The sequence below is a fragment of the Phalaenopsis equestris genome, unplaced genomic scaffold (assembly GCF_001263595.1).
Source record: "Phalaenopsis equestris unplaced genomic scaffold, ASM126359v1 Scaffold001140, whole genome shotgun sequence".
In the NCBI taxonomy this organism is placed as follows: Eukaryota; Viridiplantae; Streptophyta; class Magnoliopsida; order Asparagales; family Orchidaceae; genus Phalaenopsis; species Phalaenopsis equestris.
The window spans coordinates 79,175-103,981 of record NW_018165579.1 but is presented as its reverse complement, the minus strand read 5'-3'; the positions used below and the strand labels follow the sequence as shown (position 1 = coordinate 103,981).

The following is a 24,807-nucleotide window of genomic DNA, read 5'->3' as shown; positions in this document are numbered from 1 at the left end:
TCTTTCATCGAATTTTCAAATTCTCACTCAAATATGAAATTTCATGGCAAAACCCAACCCAATCTTTCCATTTTTATCAAATTCTCAATTGTTCGATCGTGGCATGCTCAAGTAAATTGATTTTTGTAGCTCAAGAAAAAATCACTTGGGTGATTAATTTATAAATATTAATATTTCGAATGATTTGTGTTTAATTATGCAGTCACTTCATCATCATCGACATGAGTTGCAATGAAATCACCATTCATTGGGTAACGACATATTATATTCAATTCAATGGAGTCTTATTTCTAGCTTTGTTTTATTAACTCTTTCAACTCCATATATGTAGCATGTTGTGGGGGCACGAATAAGCCTACTTCGACCTCCCACATATTGGGCATAAAGATCCTCAGATACAATTAATTTACCATCATACCGTAACATTAATTCGGCAAAGACTTCACCCATTTTTTAACATATTTTTGTTATATTTATGAAACAATAAATTAATTGTGATCTAAGTTATGATCCAATTTATGATTGGAAATTCTTTTGTCATGACATAACAACAACTAATGCCAGTACTACTCATTGATCCGTATCACACATCTTTTTCTCTATAGTGCTTAAATAATTCACCTGATACTAACTAAAGTGTTTCAAGGTTAAGGGTCTGTTTGAGGTAGCTTATAAGTGCGAGGGCATTTTTGAAAATATTGTGGTACCTTTTTGAACACGCATTTTGTCTATTTATCAGAAAATGCGGTTCTAGTTTTACAAGAAATGCGGGTAGCAAATTGAATATTGTGGTGGATGAGATTTGCTAATTTATTTATTTAATTACATGTAAAAATAAAGGTAAGCTATACAAAGGGCATTTGGTCTAGTGGTATGATTCTCGCTTAGGGTGCGAGAGGTCCCGAGTTCAATTCTCGGAATGCCCCGTATAAATGGCTCTTATAATTATCTATTTATAAAATTACTTTTTCTTTATCTTATAATTAATAAAGATATATAAAATGATTTTGAAATCATTTACAAACTTTAAATAAATTTGTATAAAATGTACATAAAATTATGATCAATTTATATCCTTGTATAGAAAAAGTATAAAAGCCACAAACATTTTTATAATAATTTAAAAATAAATTAAATTATTTTCCTTGATTGTGCAATGTTCCTAATTGCAATTTTTTTCAAAGCATATACACATTTTAATATATTTTTTTGGCATTGATTATATAAATATATTGTTATGCTTCTAGACATGATTTTTAAACTGTTGCCCATACATCTTGTGGCTATTAATATTTGCTATTCAAAAGTCTATAGTTTCTAGTTAGGGATTTTTATTTTCATGTATTGTATGTGTAGAGATTTTTTTTTGTGTGCTTTAAGATAAATGACTCAAATTATGTTGTTATAATCTTCAGTTTTAATATAATTGAAGGTGAAAAAAAAATAGATGACATTTTAAATCATTAACGTATTAGGCAGTAAAAATCATCTTGAACTTAAGAAATGAAGTAACAGATCTAATTGGGAGACGCCAAAGCCATCGACAAGGTGATGAAACATACACAACATTTTAATGCATCGAATGTATCAATTAATCCCATGATCGAGTTAATGTAGGTTTCATGGACAAATTGATCCATTCCTCCTTTGCACGACTAAATTTCATAATGGGCTTATTTTTTGTGAACTCCTTATAAATTTTGTTTATTAGTTGAGGCATCTACCTTTCAACTCGCTTTATGAAGTGCTTCCAAAGAATTCTAGGTCTTTTTGCGGCAGCTATAGTTTATTAAAAAATAGTTGTGAAGTTGTTGAAAATTAAACTCATGTTCAAAAAACAACAATGATCATTACTTTTTTTTTAAAAAAAAAGTCAAACTATAACTAGAAAATCGTCACCGCACATAGCCAGAACACTTAAATGTTGGCAGCAGCTTTTTGAAATAACTGTGAAAACGAAGTTTACCCAATTAGATAAAATTGTTGACCTTAATATACCCAAAGGTGGACATTTTCCAAAACGAAACTTTATTTATTTTTTATTTTAGAAAAAAAAATATTTTTGGTTTGCCCATCCTAAAAAATAGGGTTTATTTTAGTTATTAAATATGTATATATAAGATTTGGTTTTTTTATTTATAGGACATTTACATACATTGCTCATAATTATATTGTTTTTACATGTCTCACACCTTTACTTTCATATTTACACATAATGCTTAAAAATTTAATATCACATAAAAAGTAGTACTATCATCACTCCTTCAATAATGAAATACACGATTTTATGGATATATTTAAAATACCAAAGTGTTATTTATGCAAATTCATAAAAATTGTATCGAGGTATGTAAATTTGCATGACTGCACCATGTGGAATGGAATGTGGACTTCCCTATTGTTTGTTCAATCAGGACTGGGCTTTTTCTCATTTATTTAATTCAGAATGCACAGTCTGCGGCCCATCAAAATTGTGCAGTGACGGGCTTTATATACATATGCTTTACATCAATAGTTAGGGCTTCCCTCCCTCTTCGGCCTTATCAGACCTCAACTCCACCGCATTCGGGGTTAGGGTTTCGATACCGGCCGTAATAGCTACAATGGGGAGGGAACTGCAGCAGCAAGTCTCCTATACAGTGGAGCAGCTTGTCGCCGTGAATCCCTATAACCCCGACATCCTCGCCGATCTCGAGAACCATGTCAATGAGCAGGTAAAGGGGTGAAATTCTCTTCTCTTACATCCTTTATTTTCAACTTCTCATAGAATATGAACGGATTCGAACTTTTTTCTTCTTTGGAATAGAATTAAAGTTTTTTGGGGTGGTTTGATGCGGCTTGTTGGTGTTTCGTTTCCGTTTCATTTTAGGAAATTGAGAAAAAAATGTCGTCCTCGCGAACTTGAGGGCATTCCAGGGAAAAAAAAAATGTCTATTTGGAATGTTTGTTTGATAAAAGGGAGGGCCAAATGAAGTTTTATATCTTGTCTAACGTCTTCCTTTCTGATGCTGGCGGTGCTTTATAGGTTCTTTCAAAGCAATTGTAATGTCGGATTTTAAAAAAAATTTCATATGATACGCCAGCTTTTAGTTAGTATCTCTGAGTAATTTCAATCAGAAATTAAGATCGATTTCTGGATCTTAATTGTTTCTGAATTGAATTCTTTTGGGATGCTCTCAATGTTGGATAAATGTAGCATCAGTTGAATTCAGATGGATGTTAAAAAAATTATATATTGTAGCTTCTAGGAATGCTGCAACTCGTGCTGGTTGATATATACTTTGATTGAAGATAGTTTTTTAAATGTTTTATTCGTATATTGGTTTCTATTTTAACATAGCTCACTATTCTATGGTTGTCTTACAGTTAAGTTTCCTCTTCTCTTATTGCCTCTGCTTTGATAATAATTTGATTTCCGTTATCTTAGTAAGAATGAGATTTCTATTATTAGTTGTGAATCATTGTCATTACTGATAACAATGTTTTCTGGTCTTCAGCTGATCCATGTAACACTAAATTTTCCCTTCCTCATTGTCTCCTCTCTTTTTCATTTCTCATAAGCTTGGAAAGGATTCCTGTTCCTCCTGGATGAGTAGGATTTTTAGTACTATCTTTTTTTTTGCACTGATGTGATTGGACTGTTTTTTCTCTGAAATTTTCTCTGTTCCGAGTGTTTTTTCCATGGATGTTTGGTATGGTGGAATGATAAGAAAAAGTTTTGATTTTTCAAATTTTCAGTGAGAAAAGTTTGTTTTGTGTTTGTCAACTTGAAGGCCTTTATAATCCCAGATAAACTGCTATTTTGAATGTTTGTCTGATTCATGAAAGGCCAAAATAGACTTTTGGGGCTTTAGCTGGTAGAGTGCCTTCAGTTTTTTGATGGAGGTGACTTGTAGGTGCTTTCCATACATCATATGTTGTTATTGCTTTGTTTTCCTTAAAAACTCAGGGGCTTTCTGGAAATGGATTTATGTGGGATTTAACTTAAATCTGTCAGACAGAAAAAGGGCAAATTTTAAATCATGGATTTAATAAATCCAGTTTCGAAAAAGGGCAAATTTTAAATCATGGATTTAATAAAAACAAATTTCTCTGTTTTGTAGTAAATCCCAGATTTGCTAAATCCCAGTGGTAGGCATGATTTAGTAAATCCGGATTTACAAGATTTGCTAAAGTTGTTACCAAAAAACCCCATAAGATGACGTTCCAAGTTTAATTACTGCTGGGAGGCACTTTAATCAGAGCTTTAGTTGGAATGTTTTGAGTTTCGATTTTTGGAGGGTTGAGTACATGATCAATGATTACAATATTGGATAATTATTGACAGATGTCAACCAAAAATATTAAAGCTTCCATATACTTTTGTAAATTAATAACTTGCAGTCCTCTTTTTCAATTTGGAGTTTGGAATTATGCACATTTTATTTTCTTGATTGGGAAAATTTTATTTTAATATTTTGATGAAACTATCATTTGAAGTGAGTTTATTTCTTTTTAAACGGTTCAATACTTTGATTCTTTTACTAATGTTTTTTTCTTATGGCTCAACTTTGATAATAATTTGTTTGTTATTAACTTAATAGAATGATTAGTTCACTTCTATCTTCTTCTGATTCCGTGTTCATTTCATTAGCTCATGCCTTCGCTAAGATATACGTTACCTATTATTAGTTCTAATATCTTCTTCATAAACCAATTATATAGTCTTTTATGTCCTTTACCTGAACTGTGTAAGGCTATAATCAGCTTTTTGTGCTTGGATGATTTGTTGTCTTCTCTATCCTACCTTTGTAGGTCTCCTCTTTTTTGTCTCCCATGGATGAACATTTATTAATGTCAGTATCTATATAAAACGGCATAACCGCCTGTAAGGATATAAAAGCTAAACACAAATAAATAATAAGACCATCCATACTTAGCTAATAATCTACACTTTATCTAAGCAGCTTAGACAATCTAAATCCTTTAATCTCCCTACAACACCTTCATCAAGTCAGAAGTGGTGAAGCTTGCCATCCTTGTTTAAAATTGTGCAATATGAGTTTTGTCTAAAGGCTCGCCTCAACACTTTTCACAAAAAATCCCAATGGGGGTCATTGTCTCAAGGTGAGGCATACACCTCACCCAGGTTGAGCTGGGCCTCGTCTCAAAAAACACATAAAATTTTTTAGGCTATCTATAATTTTTTTAAACTAAACTAAATGTATTATCAATATACCTTATCTATTAACATTCAAATATCACACACTAAATAATAAGTAAAATAAAAATGTATCAATGAAAATTTATATACTTGAAATTCCAATTATCAACATTGTTGTTATTTTAATTAATATCTTTACTGATGATTATTCATTAAAAAATAGAAAATATCCATGATTAAAAATAATTGGAAATGAGAGAGTATAGATATGACTAAAGATAAAATGCGAGATAAACAATTCTAATGAAAATAAATTGGGTGATAAAAGTAATGGAGATTTTAAAATTAGAAGTTCAAATGTTGATGACCTGTTATGTTCTTGTTTAAGTGGGAGTTAGTATGAATGAGGGTGAAATATTAATTTTGAACTTATTTTGATTGTTATGCTGTTATATTTTAGCATTTTGTTTTAATTCTTTAGTTTATTTTGATAGTTTAATGTTTGTATAACTCATCTTATTTCATAATTTGATATTAGGATTTTAACGTTCTAATTTTACATAATTAACTATTTTTTATTTAGTTTGAATGTTGTTATATTACTTTTTAATGTGTTAATACATTAGAATATTAATTTATTGTTTCTTGTTACTTATTTTATAGTTTGTACTATTTATTATTTTATACAATATTTTAAATTTGAGGTTTACGCCTCAAAACACCTTAAATCTTTTGCCTCATCTCACGAACGAAAAACTGCTCAATATCCGATTTCGCTATTTTAAACATTGCCCGGCATTATTTAGTATGATTCTTGATAGTACAAAATTTTTTAACTCTGATTGTGCAATAATAAAATGTAGTCTAATATCAATGCATTTTATTTTTTCGTGAAAACTTAATTCATTATTAGTTAAATGGCACTTTGAATTGTCACTCTAGATTATAATTTTCTTTTATTTATTTTCAAAAACTTCTACCAAATTTTTTATATACATAGCCTTTTTTATAGTCTCTGTAGCAATCATATGTTCTGCTTGCTGTCTATAAAACAACTACTAGCTAAAGATTTGTCTTCCAATCCAATGTTTCCACCTATTGGGAACGCACAATCAATCAAAGCTCTCCGTTGTGCAGATCCCCAATGTAATCTAAGTCCACAATACCTGAAATTTGTTCTCCACTCTCGTTTGCCTTTCTACTAGTCAAACTAACATCAACAGGCTCTTGTACGTATTTGAAGTTTCACTTAACATCCCTCGGTTGCTTTCTTATAATATTCTAAATTAGCCATGTATCTACCTATTATAACTGTTGTTAATTACACTTGGGTTCTTTGGGTCAGTCATGCACTGATGAATCTTCAAAATGATCTTCAAATGGTAATTAGTTCTAAGTTGTAACCACAGTAACCACTTTTAGCACTGTTGGTGACCACTGTCAGAATTAAGACAAATGGTATCCGCCTAAAAGCATTTGCCTGATAAATGCCCAATTGTTCCAAAAACGCCTGAAATTGTGACTTTCCACCAATTATTTTGTTCATTTCTATTGACATTGAATATTCAGAGCTTTGATCTTTCATTTCGGTTTTATATATATTGAAATTATGACCGAAATGTTGCCTATAGGAGAAAAAATCATTCACATAATTACATAAACAGGCATGATGCTGGCTTTCTTTTTAACTTAAAATTATGTGTGATTAGTTTATTGATATTAATTCTGTTATATAGGTCTTATCGCAAACTTACAGTTTAGATGCAAATCTTTGCCTTCTCCGGCTCTATCAGGTTAGAGCCGTCCTGTTATCTTCTATACTACTTGTTTATATTGCTCCATTTGCCTTTTTATGTTTTACTGATAGCTGCTGTAAATTTGCAGTTTGAACCACAGAGGATGAGCATCCAAATTGTTGAGCGAGTCTTAATTAAGGTTTTATAATCATAATTCGTTTGGAAAAGCAATTGAAAACATTTCTGATTTATGTAAAATCTTATACTTATATTTTAATTTCTTATGACCAGGCTCTGATGGCAATGCCAGCTCCGGATTTCAGCCTCTGTCTCTTCCTAATTCCAGAACAAGTGGTATGCATTATGCCTCATCAAATGCAATTGTCCTGAATTTGAATTGAAAAAGCTCAGCCATGCAGTGTTTGCTATTAGTTTCATAATCTTGTATTTGATTTGTTCATTATCTTAATCCAGCAAATGAGCGGTTCAAGACTCTGATTGTTCTCTCCCACTATCTGGAGGTGAGCATGTATTGTTAACTCTACATTTCGATAGACCTATATAATCGTCGTTATCGCTGCATTTTGTCGTCCTTACAGACAGCAAGGTTTCACCAATTTTGGGAGGAAGCTTCAAAAAATCTTCACATACTTGAAGTTATTCCTGGTACACAAGGCAAGATCTTTTCCCTATAGCAAATCTATATTTTTTCTAAGACTATTTTAATTATATTTCTCAGGGTTTGAGCAAGCAATCCAGGCATATGCCATCCATTGCCTCAGTCTGACATACCAGAAGGTGCCCAGGCCTGTTCTGGCTGAGGCCATCAACATTGAAGGTGTTTCCCTGGACAAGTTCTTGGAGTACCAGGTGGCTAAAAATGGCTGGGTTTTGGAGAAGGGAAGTAATAGGACGCAGCTGATTGTTCTCCCCAGGAATGAGTCTAATCATCCTGAACTCCGGAAGAACAGCGATGATGGGAACCCTCTGGAGCATGTTACCAGGATATTCCCAGCACTTGTCTGATCACCTTTCACCAAGAAAATATTACATCCGGACTCCGGATGTCCAGACAATTGATCGTGGAAAAAGATGGGAGGAATCGGACCTCCGCCCTCCTCGCTGCATCCGGGCCTTTGTCCGGACATCCAGAATCCGAATGTAATATTTTCTCCTTCCAAAGTACTCTGTTTGCTCTCAGAATCTCTTGATGCTGTCTGATTCCATTTGATTTTGGTTTGAATTGTTGTGTATGATAATTGTGGAATTATTGAGGTTTTGATGGGGATGAGGTTTATATACCACCTAATTCCTATTTATTTACATATCTAATGTCTAAACTTTAATTTTTTTTTGAGCGGGATCGAGTAGTTTGAGCAGATTTGATTCGAGTTGGGACGGGATTTGAATGACTCGATTTGAGTTAGATTGTTTCTTTGGTGGTGGAGTTTGATTTAGTTTTAAGCTGAGCTACCTTGAAATTGAATATAATGAGTTACGAGCTGATTTGAAGTCGTAATTAATCAGGAATTTGTTAAATAATAGAAAAAAAGAGATATAATTTGACTTATATTATTCTGACTAAATTTAATAAAATAAATGTTCCAAGTGTTGTGTCATTTCAAAATGCTATGATATAAAACTAATTAATTTAAATTTTTTAAGAACGACAATTTTATATAAATCTAATATTTGCAAAATGCGGATGTTTATATTGTTTTTGTATAGAAAAAAAAAAACAATAATTCCTCGCGTGTAGGGCAGCTGCACATGGTGTCAAAAGAAATGGTTTATTTAATGTTGGAGAACTTTATAGGGCATTTGTATATCAATCATTTAAAGGTCTGTTTGAGGCAGCATATTTGGTGCGGCGGTATTTTGAAAACGCACCTGGTATGTTTTGGTAAACTCATTTTGATAGCTTATGCGTTTTCAAAACGTCGAAAACAGTGTTTTCACACTGAACATATTTAGGTGCGGTGACAGCTTTCTGACAACAATCTGACTTTTAAAATAAAATTAAAAATTTATAATAGTCACCTCATCTAGTTTATTAATAGATTATTTTTATTCAGCTTATTAGCAGATCATTCAATAAGCTGCAAAATAAACACAACAGATCATTCAATAAGCTGCAGCTGCCCCAAACAGAGTTATTCATATAATATTAATATTATATTTGTTTTATAAATGATATTGCAAAAATAAACACACAAATTTTATGAAATAATAAAAGGTGAATTATGAAATCCATCAATTCTTTCACTCGGTTTGAAATTTAACCTAATTATATATATATAACACTTGGAATTTTAAACAAGTCGTAAATGTTAGGTTTTACGGGCCTAAATTCAGAGCGATTATTGCGTATGGACTGTACACATAAATTTGCGGGCAGTGTCCGATCAGGACTATTGAATTACATATTTATGTTTTTTTAATTGTTAGAATGAAGTCCACTCTAATTTTTTGACTGTCATGATCGAACACCGCACTCAAAATTTACTGGCAGTGTCCGTACGCAATAATTTTTCCTAAACTCAAACAAGGCTTATAGTCACAGCACTGCAAAATTCAAAACATATCTTATTTTTCTGAAAGATGGTTGCATACCTTAAAACATAACAGTAAAGAGGATTATGTTTTATTTCTCATAAAATCCAGTCAAGACTTTATAAGATCAATTATAGATCTAACCTGACTTTGAGTTTATTTGAAATACTATGACCACCTCTACTCAAGTATTATACTTATTCATATATAAGAGTTCCTTATAGAACTCTAGCTTAAAGCTAACATGACTCTTATTCTTTAGATAATAATTCTAGTTCTTCAAATATAAATTCTGTATTAAACAAAATATTCTCGACGAGAAAATAATACGTAAAAAATTTTAAAATATCGAAATACCCCTCTTAGTGAAGAGAATTTAAATAATTGGACTATTCCTAAAGTTAATAAGATTTTGACATATAAAATAGATACCTATGTCAAAGGTAAGAGTTCGATAAAAACAGTTGAACAACCGATTTCCATAGATGAAAATGAAAAAAACAATTCATCTTATAATTCATAAATATTTGCAAAAATATCTGCAAGAATATCAACATATTCATATTGGCGTAATCCAAATAACATTTAAATCTTTAACACTTAATGGATTAAATGCATCTACTATTGCTTGTTTGAGAGACGACAAATGCCTAAATTAGGTTCAATCCTTTATAAGAGTAATTGAAACTAGTTTATGTCATGGAACGATCTATTTTAATACGTTCCCAAACTTTAGTTTCTTCTCAATAGATATAAATCTGTTTGAAGCAATTAAGCTTCATATTCAGTTATATGGGTATCATTTCTTACTTATATCAAAGACAATGACTCTGGTTGATCGAGTTCATTTTAAGATAATAAATATTTTATGTCCTACGGTTAGGGAAAACGTTCAACCTATAAAAAAAATTAATGATAATCAGATCTAATTTGCTAGCATCAAATATTGCTACAAATAAAACGATCAGATGAAATGAAATTTCATTTATAGAGTAATGGTCATTAACTACGACACTTCCTCAAAGACCGAAAATTAATCAAGATATTGACTAAATAATTCAAACCTCTAAAGGAGATGTCAAAGTTAGATTTAATCCTCAGAGATCCATAACTCTTCTACTATGAGTTCTTCAATAGAAGAAAATTCGGCATGAAATCTAATAGAAAATATAAATACTATACAAATGAACAATGATTAGATATTGCATCAAGTGAGAGAAAATTATAAACATGGAAAACCTGCAATTTCTTTTGTTCTATGGTTCATTGAAGAATACATTAAGAAATTAAATTTAGGAATACTAAACAAAAAGAGGTTAAATTAAAAAGGAGAGATAATAGAATCTATCCATCCTCCAAACATTAAGAATGTAATTAACACTAAGTTATAAAACTTAGAAATCTCTGCATTTGATAAATTAAGTATTGAAGTAAATGCTCTTAAATAATTTAACAGTATGATTAAGCAATTATATTATGCAAATACAACTTTACAAATCATATGTGAGCATTTAACTCAAATAAGTAAACAAATTAATAACATAATTAGAGAGTTCTGATAGATCTCTTGCTGTAATTAAGAGGCATCATGCTAAACAATCTCATCCTAAGTATCAGTTTGATTTAAGACCAAATATGAAAGATTTTGAGGAATTGATATCAAAACTAAAAGAAAATAATTTAACAATAATTGAAGAAATCAATTCTAATTTCGAAGAAATATCTTCTAGAAATGAACCCATTGAAGACTTACCTGATGAAAACATGATAAGCTTCAAAATGAATTTAAGGATTTAGAATTAAATTCTTTAGAAATAAATAAATTAAAATATCGAAAGAGGTCATTAGATAGACACTATTACATTAGGCATACACCTCCAAATACTTTATTTGGGGAAAATAATGAAAAGATATCAATATGTTTATGATGCAACTTAAGTTTATGGATGGAACATAGATGGACAAACAAAACAAAAATACAAGAAACTCTTCATCAAATGATGATATTCGCCACCAAAACTCAATTAAGGAGAAATTCAAATTTTTTAATAACAACAATGATTACCTGTGGATTTACAGGAATACCCAAAGGATGGTGCGATAATCGTCTCACAGTCGAACAAAAATAATACTTGTAAAGTGAAACAAGACTTAAAGGTGTAAACCTTTCAAATACGGAAGCATTATATAATCTCATTATCACTATACTTGAACATTTCACTGAAATGTTTTAGATAATAGTGAAAAATGAAGTCATTATTACGAAAATTGAGATGTTTAACTTCAGCACATTTTCGATTGTATAAAGATGTATTTATCAGCCGAGTAATGCAACTTAGTGATGTTGGTCATCTCCATTGGAAATAGAAGTTTATTGATGTTGTATTATAATAGGACTAGATATTTGCTCTGAAACAGCTTAAAAGAGAAATAATTCTTGAAAAAAACAACTTGGGCAATTTGGTGAGCAATTTACCATATATATATATATATATATATATATATATATATATATTCTAAAAAAAGAAGAAAAATTTTAATAAAGAATTTCATAAAATGAAATTCAAGAAGAAAAAATATAAAGAGGAAGAATCCTCTAAGGGTTAAGATAAACTCTTATGAAAACTATATTGACAGATAATGAATCTTTTCAAACAGAAGAAAAGTATTCATTGCTCACTTCATCTTCCATCTTCACTGATGAAGAAAATTGTTGTTCAAATTGTGAGCAAAATGACAACTACAAAGATATAATTGAAATGTCAAGGTTATTTATCTAACATATCATCAAAATGATCTAATCATTAAAGTTCTAGCTTAAGTAGTTGATTTTAGAACAGGAGACACATTTTTTTACTTACAAGACAATAAGAAAAATTTGGATCTCAAGAATCAATATCTTATGTTATTAAAGGAGTTTTTGACCGTATCAATAAACGATACGGATCTGAAACAACATTTTTCATATCTTAAAGTAGAAATTAAATAACTAAAAAGAGAAATTATTCAAATAAAAACTAATCAAAGAGATCTTCATCAAAGAAAATGAGGAGGTTCAAGAAGAAAATATAGAAACAAATATTTTCTTACAATCTTTACAAATGGCAATAATTCAAAAATGGTAATTATCCGTTAATTTAATTATAAACAAAGAATTTATAATCTACAATTTAACATCACTAGGTGATAGTGGTGCTGATATGTAAGGCTGTCGAAAAAGCTCGTTGTTCGCGAACAGTTCGTGTTCGGTTCGTCAATGAGTTTATGCTCAATTCATTCTATAAATAAACGAGACAAACATGGACAAATTTTTTTCGTTCGATTAGTTTGGAGAAAAAGGATTCATGTAGCCAACCCCACGTAGTGGGATTAAGGCTTTGTTGTTGTTGTTGTTGTTGTATACTATATTAGTAATATACCAATATAGATATTATATCTTTATATAATAAAATTTATATAATTAATATAATATATTATTTCTATATATTAATATTAGGGATGTCAAACTTGCTCGTCTTTCGCGAACAGCTCGTGTTCGGCTCGTTCGTTAAGAAACGAACACAGACATTGACTTCGCGAACAATTTTGAACACGAGCTTATTTCAAACAAACTAAATTTCAAACGAACCGAACACAAACACAAGCTCTGTTCGTACGTGTTCGCTTCGTTTACACCCCTACTGATATGAATTGCATTCGAGAAGGAATAATAATTTATACATATTTTGAAAAAATCACTCAAAGCTAACTTATGCTAGTGGTAATATAATGCAAATAAAATACAAAATAACAAATGCATATTAATTCTTGTCAAAAATCTTAGCCAACATACTATTTTGGGTACTCCATTTTTAATAAAGATTATGCTTATAGCAAAGATAGATGAAAATAAGAGAATGTTTGGTTTATAATAACGCAGTTTCATTTCAATTTATTTTAGATCCAAAAGAGATTATATTAAGGGTTCGTTTGGGGCAGCTTGAAAACTCCGTTATTATATTAAGGGTTCGTTTGGGGCAGCTTGAAAACGCCGCTGTACCGTTTGGTTCGCGCGTTTCGCTAGCTTATCCGAAACTGCGTTTGAGTTTTTACACTAAACGCAGGCCGCGTTTCAGGATAAACAGCTTATCCTGAAATGCACAAGCTGCCCCAAACGAACCCTAAATGAGATGAATAAAATAAAAATTAAAAATATTCAAATAATATATCTAAAGTAAGGAAACAAATATTTAATTACAAATTTTCAAAATGCAATATGTAGAGAAAATCCCATATCATTCTGGATTAGAAAAATTCATTGTGCATCTTTACCATATGAAGATACTTTTGATGAAAAACATATTCTAATAAAGGCTAGACCTCGTCAAATGATTAAATAATATTTATAATTATGTAAATTAGAGATAAATGATCTACTTAATAAAAAAAAATTAATACAATACTCCTACTCTCCTTGGAGGTGCACAACATTTTATGTTATGAATGCAGTTGAAAATGAAAGAAGACAACCTCGAGTAGTTATGAACTATAAACTATTGAATAAGATTTTAAAATGGATTAAATATCTGATCCATAATAAGAGGGATATACTTAACAGATTGACTAATGTTAAGATCTTTTCTAAATTCGATTTAAAATCAGGTTACTGTCAAATACAAATTAAAGAAACTGACCTGTATAAAACGACATTCACCACACCTTTTGAACATTACGAATGGAACATATTATCATTTGAGCTAAAAGATGCATTGTCACAATTTCAAAATATCATGAATGATATTTTTATTTAATATCTAAATTATATTTTAGTATATATAGATGTAGTTTCGGTATTTTCCAAAAATAAGGAGATCATATCAAACATCTAAATACTTTTAAGTATTTAATTCATAAAAATGGCTTAGCTTTATCATCCACCTAAATGAAATTATTCCCAAAAAATATTTGATTCTTTGGACATAATATTTAAAATACATTTATTTTCCCTATAAATAGAAGTGAACGGCAGAATCGTCAACGGAAACCGTTGGGGCATAAATGTCATTATAAAAATTCACAAGGGTAGAATCGGTAGATCAGCACCTAAGTCGGCGTCTCCCTCGCTATCCCAATCGCTCTCTCTCCATCTTTCAATTTTCGTTTTTTTCCGTATTTTCACTATCGTCTAAAACCCCCAGTCCATGAACCTCCGATGCTTCTCTCCTCATCTCGATCTTAGCTTATCCCGTGTCACCCCTCCGTCATCCGCCATGACCGCCGCCGACGGAAGCGGCTCAAGTCGCCGGAGTTCCGCTGTCAATTCGGCCTCGAAAGCCTCTTCAGTTCACTCAGCTCGGTTTCCCCTCTCGATCTTCTTGCTCCTGTATTTGGCCTCGCCAGCGCGACCGCCGCGGCTTATCTCCACCGCTCTCAGCGCCCCCCCGCCGGCGTATCTACTGTCGGGGAATGGATTCTATTCATGAGCCCGACGCCATTCAACCGATGTGTTCTGCTCCGGTGCCCCTCTGTTTCATTTGAGGATGACGGCGAGACTAGCGTGAGTGAGCGCCTGATGAGGGAAGAGCGGCATTATGTTAATCTTAGCCGGGGGAGGGTTCCATTGAAGGATGAAGAGGATGTTGGGTTTGAGAAGGATCTTAAATTCCAGAGGGTTTGTGTGAGGACTGATGATGGTGGGGTGATTTCTATGGATTGGCCGGATTATTTGGATTTGGAGAGGGAGCAGGGGTTGGACACTACGGTATTGATCATTCCTGGGACGCCGGAAGGGAGCATGGATTGGAAAGTGAGATTGTTTGTTCTTGATGTCGTCAGACATGGCTGCTTTCCCATTGTTATGAATCCTAGGGGCTGTGCAGGTTCAGCCTTGACAACTGCAAGGTAGGAGACAAGGCCATTGGATTTGTTCTTTACTTTTGTATGTGGATGGCATTAAATGATTATTAATCCATGAAGATCATCAGCAGTTCTAAATTAATGTTATTACAGTATAATTCTAATTACCTCATTATGGCTTATGAATGCGCAACAATCAATTTTGTTGTTCCAGTGCCATGGAATGAAGTAAAACATTATTTCTTATTTGAAAAATGACATAACTGTCACCAATCTGCATGCATTTTACCTTTAATAATTGAAACGGACTTTCAGAAATATGCTCTCTGCGAATATAACCTTTATTAGGTTGATCTAATGATATGGAAAATTTTATCTAAAGTAATTGGTTTACTTATTTCATGCTTTTTCAAGATTCTTTATTTCATTTGAAAAAGATATAGCTTTTGGTAGATTACTTTCTATAAAAATATTGAAATTTACTTGATATTCATATGGGTTTGTCATCTGAGCCTTTCCTGGCTATTAACCTTAACTTTGTTTCGTGGGGTGGATTATCTTTTTGCCTATAAAGGTTAGCCATGAGACGGCAGTGGGGCTAAGGCTTTTGTTTTTATCTTCTTTTTCAATTATGGTTGGTATACTTATTGAAGTATAGTATGGTCGAGAGTACTCATGGGCTTGTTGTGTTAAATTGATAATCAATGCACAAGCAGACACTTTTTACTATAAAGAAAAACTGCAGTAACTACAGTCCTTACTGTTTTTTATAAGATTTCTGTAGGTTTTTGGATCCTATTTCCTCTAACTCAATTCATCTTTTCCTCTAACGCCAGGCATCAATTGCAAGTGAATATCAAGTTATATGCAATATATATGTGCGATTGTTAACGAGGAAGTACACCTAATTATTTGGCGATTCATTAATAATTTATCAAAATTACATGATATCAGCTTTGTTTTTGATACTCTGTTATGAAAATCAATTATTTGGTAACAAGTACATAGCTAAGTTCTTTTATTCCAGTTGTTGAAGTTATTACAGCAGTGAAACAAGAAATTATCTTTCTAATTTTGACTTTCTTCTTTTGTGCTGCCTATGCTTATTTTTTTTACTCTTATTTTCATTTCAATAGCTTGTTTTAAGAACTTTAATACTACTCATCTCTTATGCATACCCAATGTTCTTTGGAATGAGGTTTAACATTGCTGATTGTAGAACTCTGCAACTACTTGCTTTATGTAGGCTATTTACTGCTGCTGATAGCGATGATGTCTGCACAGCTGTACAGTTTGTCAATGGGATAAGGCCATGGGCAACCTTAATGGGTGTTGGCTGGGGATACGGCGCAAACATGCTGACAAAATATCTTGGTGAGAGTGGAGAAACAACTCCAGTTACTGCCGCTGTTTGCATAGACACTCCTTTTGACTTGGAGGAATCTACGAAGTCATCACATCATCGAGTTGCCTTGAATGACAAACTAACGAGTGGACTCAAAGAGATTCTGCGAACAAATAGGGTTTATATCCCCTATCTTATGATAAAGACCCATTAGGAGCTGTTTGGCTGCAAGTGGGATCTAGTAAATCCGTAAATTCAGCCGTCCCTTGGATTTAGTAACTCCGGATTTAGGCTGAATCAAAGGCAAAATTGGGTTTACTAAATTTAACAATTTGTATATCTATGAACTTCTGCATTTTATTATTTGGTTGGATTTAGTAAATCCAGTGATAAATCCCATTAAAAGGTTCTACCAAACAGCCCCTTATTCTTTTAAAACAATGTCTTATTTCCTTGCAAGTATGAAATTAGGATCGGTGTGATGAATGATTACCGCGATACTTGCAGGAACTCTTCCAAGGCAAAACTAAAGGTTTTGATATTGCAAAAGCTCTATCAGCTACATCTGTTCGTGATTTTGATGGAGCAGTTTCAATGATTTCTTATGGCTTTGATTCTCTTGAGGACTTCTATCGAACATCAAGCACCAGAGAATTAATTGACAATTTGAAGATTCCAATTCTATTTATACAGGTAACCTTTTAATATAATAATGATCTGGAGGTCACGAAGTAAGTTTCATGGATATTCATCTCTGCAGAACTAAATTGACTTCCACTGCATGAACAATCAGTTGATGCAAGTGTGAACTAATGAGAGTTTTTCTTTGGATAGCCATATATTCAAGATTAAGCTTTGTTGACCTGTTGGAATGTAGTCTTTTTTATTTTTGAACTATTTGTACATTTAAGTTTTCAATACCTTGTGTGTGATTGGCTTCTACTTGATATATATATTTTTTGTTAAATTAAACTTTGATAATGTTGAGAAATTAGGGCGAAGAAAAATAAGAATCGACACAAATCCAGAAAAACATCGACACAAATCCAGAAAACAAATCCAGAAAAACACAGAGATTTAACTAGGTTCGGCAAAGATGCCTACGTCCTCGGGAGCAGAGCAGCGGCTTTTCACTACTTTAGAAAAATTACAGAATTCAAGGATCCAACTTACTCAAAGACATAGGATTACAAACAGATCTATTTATAATCCTAGAGTAAACCCTACAGTACAATATGTAATTCCTAAATTACCCCTGTACCGTATAGAGGGGTATTGACCCAGCACCCCAACCCACATAACGTAACTTCCCGATTTGGACAGATTCTTCCGCTCCGCTCCGCTTCGTTCCAACGTCTATCCCTATATGGTATATGAGTCATACCATAACAAATCTCCACCTTGGCGAATATCCAGCCCCTTAGGAGATACTTAATATTTACCTGCGCCAATGTGGTTTAGGCCACCATGCTTCTGCTGCGTCCACACTGATCTCAACCCACTAAATTCTAAGCTGCTGCGTCCACACTGATCTCAACCCACTAAATTCCAAGTGACTGTCGGTCAACTTTTTCTCGATTAGATTTCTTCATTCTAAGAGACTCCAAATTCTGGTATTATGAGTCATACCTAACAATTCTCCTCCTTGGCGAATATCCAACATTTTAAGAGAAAATCTTTACCGTGCGAATATCCAATCCCTTAGGAGAAAAATCTCTACATTGCGAATATCCTGCTCTTTAGGAGAAAATCTTCACATTGCGAATATCCTGCCCCTTAGTAGAAATATCTTCAGCTTGCGAATATCCTGCCCTTTAGGAGAAAATCTCTACCTTGCAAATATCCAGCCCCTTAGGAGAAAATCTCCACCTTGCGAATATCCAGCCCCTTGGGAGAAATATATTATGGAGTTTCTTATGCAACAAATGTGGGTTGAAGCACTTTTCTTGTTCGCGCCAGCACCTCGGCTAAACTGCTGTCCAGTGAGCGAAACCCTTTGCGAAATACCTCCGCGAAACCACTGTTCGCGAATAATCGCGCCTACTCACTCGCCAGCACCCTACCGAACTCCACCTGTTGCAAACTCCACCTGTCGCAACTCCTCCGATGAACTTGCAAACTCCGCTGGTCGAACACCACCAAACTCCTATGTTCGCAAACGCTCCTGTTCCCGGTAACTGCACACGAACTCCTGTTCGCTAACTCCACCTCGCCTAATGCCGCGAAGGTTTATGAATTGTCTCACGTCGAAGTCGCGACGCCGCCTCTACCGCGAACTCCCGGAAGCATAACGCGCCGAATTGCCGCAGCCCTTTATCCGAACTGCTTCGCACCTGTTCGTTCCCGCGAGCCCGTCTGCCTTGCGAACAATCCGTAAAATTTTATATTCTCCTGCTCCATAGCCAAGATTCCCTTCCTCTAGCCAAAACAAAATCAGAAAAACCTTCCTTGTTGAGCCAAAAATTTTGCTCACTTTGATCCTGTTAGAAATCTTCGCAGATCCAGCAGAGGAAATCCACCAAAAGAAAATAATTCGCGGCCCTAGTAAATGAAAGAAAATCACATTCCAATTACTCCACTCCGCTTTCCTTCCAAAATTTCCTTTGAACTTTCCTTTTCAGCGTCCTGGAATAGCTCCGTTGCACCGCAAAATTTGAAGAATCTTCCAAATTTTCTTCTCCGCAGTTTTCTCCGCTCGCTCCAGCGAAGGAAATAAAAAATTCTATCTATTTCCGCTCCACCTCTTGCAAAGGAAATTTAGCACCAGCTAAAGAAAAATTCGAAAATCCTTCCGAACTTTCTTCTTCGCAGCCCTTCCTCCGCTCAACCTGCAAAGGATTGAAATATTTCCTTCAAATTTCTCCCAATTCGGAATTGCCTCCACAGCAAACAGACAGGAATGAAAATTGATTCTTCTTCTCTAGTGAACAGATAGGAATGGAAATCGCGAAAGAAATTCCTCCGCTTCCGCCTCAATTACGCCTCCAATTCCTCCTTCCGCTCGAACTCGCGGAGTCCTGATCCGCGATTCCTTTCTGTCGCCGAAACAGAAGCACGAACGTCCCTCCCGTGATGCGAACTATTCCTTCCGCCTCCCGCCTCCTGCGGGAACAGCGCGTCTGCGAACTCAGCCCTGTAGCAGCGATCCTCCACTCCTTCTCGCGTCGGACAACTCCCCAACAGCCTTCCGCATCGAAGCCTTCCGCACCGCGAAGCTCTCTGTCGCGATCCTTCTGTTCGCGAACCCACGCGATCCTCTTGTTTGCCGACCGGAAAGGAGGCAAGCAATCTTCCCCGCCTTCCGATCTCCTCGCAAGCCGCAATTTGCCGAACACCTGGAATTCTTGAAATATAGTGGCCAAATTTTCTTCAAATCTTCTTTTTTTCCTGCGCCGCCGAAAATTTTCTTCCCCTCGAACCTGATTCTGATACCACTTGTTGAGAAATTAGGGTGAAGAAAAATAAGAATCGACACAAATCCAGAAAAACAAAGAGATTTAACGAGGTTCGGCAAAGATGTCTACGTCATCGGGAGCAGAGCAGCGACTTTTCACTAATTTAGAAAAAGTACAGAATTCAGGGATCCAACTCTCTCAAAGACCTAAGATTACAAAAAAGTCTATTTATAATCATAGAGTAAATCCTACAATACAATAGGTAATTCCCAAATTACCTCTGTACCGTATAGCGGGGCGTTGACCCACCCAGCACCCCAACCCACATAATGTAACTTCCCGATTTGGACAGATTCTTCCACTCTGCTCCGCTCCGCTTCGTTCCAGCATCTGTCCCTATATGGTATATGAGTCATACCATAACAAATAAGTTATATACATATGATTTTTTTTATTTTGTTAAATTAAACTTTGAAATATTTAGTATCAAGATAATTTATTTGGTGCACAGTGAAGGAAAAAACTATGTATGTCAATGATGGTGCATTGGCTATTATTTGAAATGGTTGTGAATTTACCGAGATATTTTCAAGCAAGATAAGTTTTAATTAAAGATTAACATCGTGTCAATATTTTTTTGTATGTTTTATGGAAACGCTTATAAAAGATGTTCAAATTAGGCATTTTCGTTTATAATTTTCTTATAGATGATAAAGTTCTAATCAATGAGACCTCTATTAATATAAGTGGTAAGTTACTAACTTTCAACAAATATTTTTAGAGGGCAATTAGTTTTCAAGCAAGAAAGGTTTAGGCATCTTGGATCTACTGTATGAAATAGTGGGATATCTATATTACTTTTTGAGTTAAGGCCAAACAGTTAAATCGAAGAAGCTTTTTAGGATTACAATATGATAAGAGCATATCCTGTTGACATGAAGATAAGTTGAATCAAATTACAATTTGACCAGTCATGAAGTATGGATTTATTAGAAATAATTGCTTTAAAATCATGTTCTATTCATTGATGACTTGAACTTATATAGAACCTTACAAATTTCTTATAAATAAACCCTAGACTTCTATATTTTTTATTTACAATAAGAACATTCAAAAAGATACAAATCTCAATACTCTCCTCAAGATTGGCAAAAGATACTCACTAAGCCCATCTTGTCACATACTCTAGACAAATCTAGTGTGCTAAGATTTTTGGTGAGGCAGTTAGCCACTTGTTCTCCAGTGGCTACATAACATAGCTTTAGTAGTTCATGATTCAACTTTTCCTTGATGAAGAACCTATCAATCCCCACATGTTTGGCTCTATCGCGTTGCATAAGGTTGTTGGCAATGTTGCTTGTTGACTTTTTGTCACACCATAACTTCATTTGAGCTCCCTGGCCCACATTGAGCTCTACCAACAAGCTCTCAGCCACATCATCTCAACAACTCTTAAGGCCATGGCCATGTACTCTACCTTTGTTGTTGACCTTGCTACTATTTATTGTTTCTTGCTCTTCCAAGAGACCATGTTGGCCCCTACGAACATATAATATCCTGATGTGGACCTCTTGTCCTCCGCAAAACTCGTCCTGTTAAAGTCACAAAAACCCTCAATGCCTACTTGCCCATTCTTCCCGAAGATCAACCCCCTCCCTGGAGCACGCTTCTGGTACCTCAGAACCTGATACACTGTGTCCATATGACCCATTCTTGGATCATGCATGTAACAGCTCACCATGCTCTCACTACAAATGAGATTTCAGGACTAGTGTGACTCAGATAGTTCAAACGACCCACCAATCTCTGACACGATTAATTGGATCTCCTACCTCTTTACTCAGCTTGATATTTTGATTAATTGGAGAGACTACAAGCTTGCATCATAGTGTTTCTATTTCTATGAGGAGATTCAGTAGATACTTCCTCTGAGACATGATAATCCCCTTTGGTTCACAGACCGCCTTAATTTGAAGGAAGTATCTGAGCCGTCGAAGTTCTTTCACCTCAAATTCTTTGCCCAATCTTACCTTTATTTGAGCAATCTCAACCTCATCATCACTAGTGATAATCATGTTATCAATAGACACAGTAAGTACAGTGATGTGACCTCCATTTTGATGAAAGAATACCATATGATTGACATTGATCTGCTGATATCTCATGTCTACCATAGTTTTCTATACTTGTCAAACTAGGCTCGAGGAGATTGGTTCAAGACAACAATTTCTTGAGCCTGCACACCTTGCTCTCTATCTGACCTGTACCGAATCATGATGATATCTTCATCTACACCTCCAATAACTCATAGTGAAGAAACACATTCTTGACAACGAGTTGATGTAACCTCCACCCACTATTCACTGTTAGAGAAATCAGTGTCCTCACCGTGCTTATCTTCACTACTAGTTCAAATGTCTGATTGTACCGTTTCACCACCGATTTTACTTTGTAACACTCCACATTTTCTTCTGGATTATATTTTATTGCGAAGATCCACTTATATCCAACTACTCTTTTCCCTGCTGGTAGTGATACTCTCCCATATTTGATTTTTATCGAGGGCCAAAGCTCTTCACGCATGACCACTTTTCACTTGTGATCCTCCTTAGCTACTCGCCAATACATGCATATAGAGACAATATCCAAAGATGTAATGAGTGATCCATGTACAGTTGATATGTTAGTGTAAGAAACAAACCGAACTATGTTATGCAAGGTTTTGAAAATCTCATCGGACATCAAACCGGAAGAATAAAAAATTCATGGTTCATTGGTTTGACCGGGGTTGAACTAGATGGTGTAATATTTTTTAAGTATAATAATTAATTAAATATAATCTAAATAATACAATAATAATGTAATAATGTAAATTGAAAAAAAAAATAAATAAAACATTTTTGAGTTGCTCTATTCACAAAAAAATTACTCTCTTCTGCAAGACAACTCACACTTTTCCTTAAAAAAATTAATAATAACCCTGTGCTGCTCTCTCTCTCTCTCTATGTATATATAATATGAAGCTCTTGCATATTTTGAAATTCAGGACATTTTCCTAGGGAACTATAATCAAGAAGAAAAAAAAAATGAAATAGTATTTATATTTTCTTGAAAGGTCCAATCGATTCCCAATGGTTCAAGGACAAAAATGGTTCATTATATATTTCAGACCGGACCAGCCACCGGTTCACAGTCGAACCTGTCAAATTTGTCGGTCCGGTCTGGTTTTTTAAACATTGATGTCATGTTCTCATTCAAAGCGATCAAGAGGGTGTTCCACATTGTTGTGAGAGGTCATCCTTAAAGTTATGGGTTAGAAGTAGAAGGAATAAGAATCATATCACTTGTGTATTTTGAGTTTGAGGTGAATGAAGTAGGTGCCTCAAGAGTCAGGGTCGACCGAGACAAGGGACTTGCTGACACGAGTGACACTGTAAGCATTGTTCCCTCATTCTACTTCGTTTTTGTATACCCTCCAGCTCGCTTTCAGCTTGAATCTCATCAACTCCATTTCAATCTCCTCATTTTCCGACTCCTCAACCGATTCATCTGTCATCATAACAAGACATCCCTTCTAGATGTGTCAATCTCTAACCATCACTACTTACCCCATCTTTCCTCATACTTTCAGTACCTAGCGAGTCACCAAAGAGTGAGATCACCTCCAGAGTGTAGTACTATTTGAATTCTCTAAAGGGCACATCCATGCTAACAAACATTTCTTCTCTATTGGGCTTTAACAAACATACTCTTTCTAAGTAGCAGAATAACACATGAAAACACATTTAACAGCTCTGGGATCCAATTTCTTTACTAACGGCCTGTTGTCCTTCACAAAACATACACAACCAAATACTTTCGACGAGAGTATCCCAATATTATCTCATTTCAAGAGTTAGCAAAGAAACTTTCAATCCAACACTCTCGAGGGCATTCTGTTGATCAAATGCTTTGGGATATTCGTCATGATCATCATACTTCAGGTTATCTCTAGAATGTGTCTATTTTTTCTCTCTCATACTTCTTTTTGTGTTGGGGTGTATGAACATATGGTTTGATATTGTACTCCTTAGACTGACAAATATTCCTCAAATGCCTTGTTGGTAATACCATGTATCATTATCATACCTCAATACCTTTACTATTGCACTATATGGAGTTTGAATTGTCTTGTGAAAATCTTTAAAGCAAACAAACACATCACTCTTATTTTTCATCATATACAAACAAGTAACATAAGAACTACAATCAATAGAAATTATAAAACATTGATAATAATTCATTAAATTTGTACAACAAGTTCCTCAAACATCAGAATGAATCAAATCAAAACATAAGAACTCCATTCCCAGAACCGATAGAGGGCTCCCAGTAAGATTGCTAAATTCACAAGTATCGCAAACAAATTTTTATTTATTTATTTTTTCATACAAAGATGTATACAAACGACTTAGGAAGCTAAAACAAGAGTGTCTTATATGTCTGTGATGTGATAACAACACATTCTCCACACTCGTCCCAGATCCCCCACTTCCGCGCTCTCTACCATGGATGTCAAAGCTGAGTCCATCCCCTCTCTATCTATTGAGAAAATAAGGGCAAAGAAAAACACGAACGACACAAATCCAGAAGAACACAGAGATTTAACGAGGTTCGGCAAAGATGCCTACGTCCTCGGGAGCAGAGCGACGAGTTCCTTTCACTATTCAGAAAAGGGTTACAGAATAGAGGATACCTCCTGGGGTTACTAACATGCCTATTTATAATCCCAGGAGTAAACCTAGGCACAATATGTAATTA

General features: G+C 34.2%; 2 protein-coding genes and 1 non-coding gene across 3 annotated transcripts in view; all 3 read left to right on the top strand.

Annotated features, from left to right (window-relative positions):
• Positions 1-854: 854 nt before the first annotated feature.
• On the top strand, positions 855-926 carry TRNAP-AGG. The gene has a single exon. It is a non-coding gene; the product is annotated as a tRNA-Pro (tRNA).
• A 1,579-nt stretch (positions 927-2,505) lies between these two features.
• Positions 2,506-8,206, top strand: LOC110033325 (eukaryotic translation initiation factor 3 subunit K). The gene is made up of 8 exons (XM_020737256.1): positions 2,506-2,714; positions 6,880-6,936; positions 7,028-7,078; positions 7,171-7,237; positions 7,354-7,400; positions 7,479-7,545; positions 7,619-7,929; positions 8,005-8,206. Exons 1-7 carry the CDS (start codon positions 2,604-2,606, stop codon positions 7,903-7,905), a joined length of 687 nt encoding a protein of 228 aa, XP_020592915.1. The 5' UTR covers positions 2,506-2,603; the 3' UTR covers positions 7,906-7,929; positions 8,005-8,206.
• Positions 8,207-14,661: 6,455 nt separating this feature from the next.
• Positions 14,662-24,807, top strand: part of LOC110033328 — a 51,737-nt gene continuing 41,591 nt past the window's right edge. The window contains exons 1-3 of the mRNA XM_020737260.1: positions 14,662-15,312; positions 16,514-16,790; positions 17,120-17,305. Coding sequence (XP_020592919.1) covers positions 14,891-15,312; positions 16,514-16,790; positions 17,120-17,305 — 885 coding nt within the window. The 5' untranslated portion in view covers positions 14,662-14,890. The remainder of the gene's footprint in view (positions 15,313-16,513; positions 16,791-17,119; positions 17,306-24,807) is intronic.

Bases quoted from the DNA above. Each gene is read 5' to 3' on its own strand.
- LOC110033325 (XM_020737256.1), top strand. From the start codon at position 2,604: ATGGGGAGGGAACTGCAGCAGCAAGTCTCCTATACAGTGGAGCAGCTT. The intron at 6,937-7,027 runs GTTAGAGCCGTC...GTAAATTTGCAG, and splicing joins GCCTTCTCCGGCTCTATCAG to TTTGAACCACAGAGGATGAG. The intron at 7,401-7,478 runs GTGAGCATGTAT...TCGTCCTTACAG, and splicing joins TTCTCTCCCACTATCTGGAG to ACAGCAAGGTTTCACCAATT.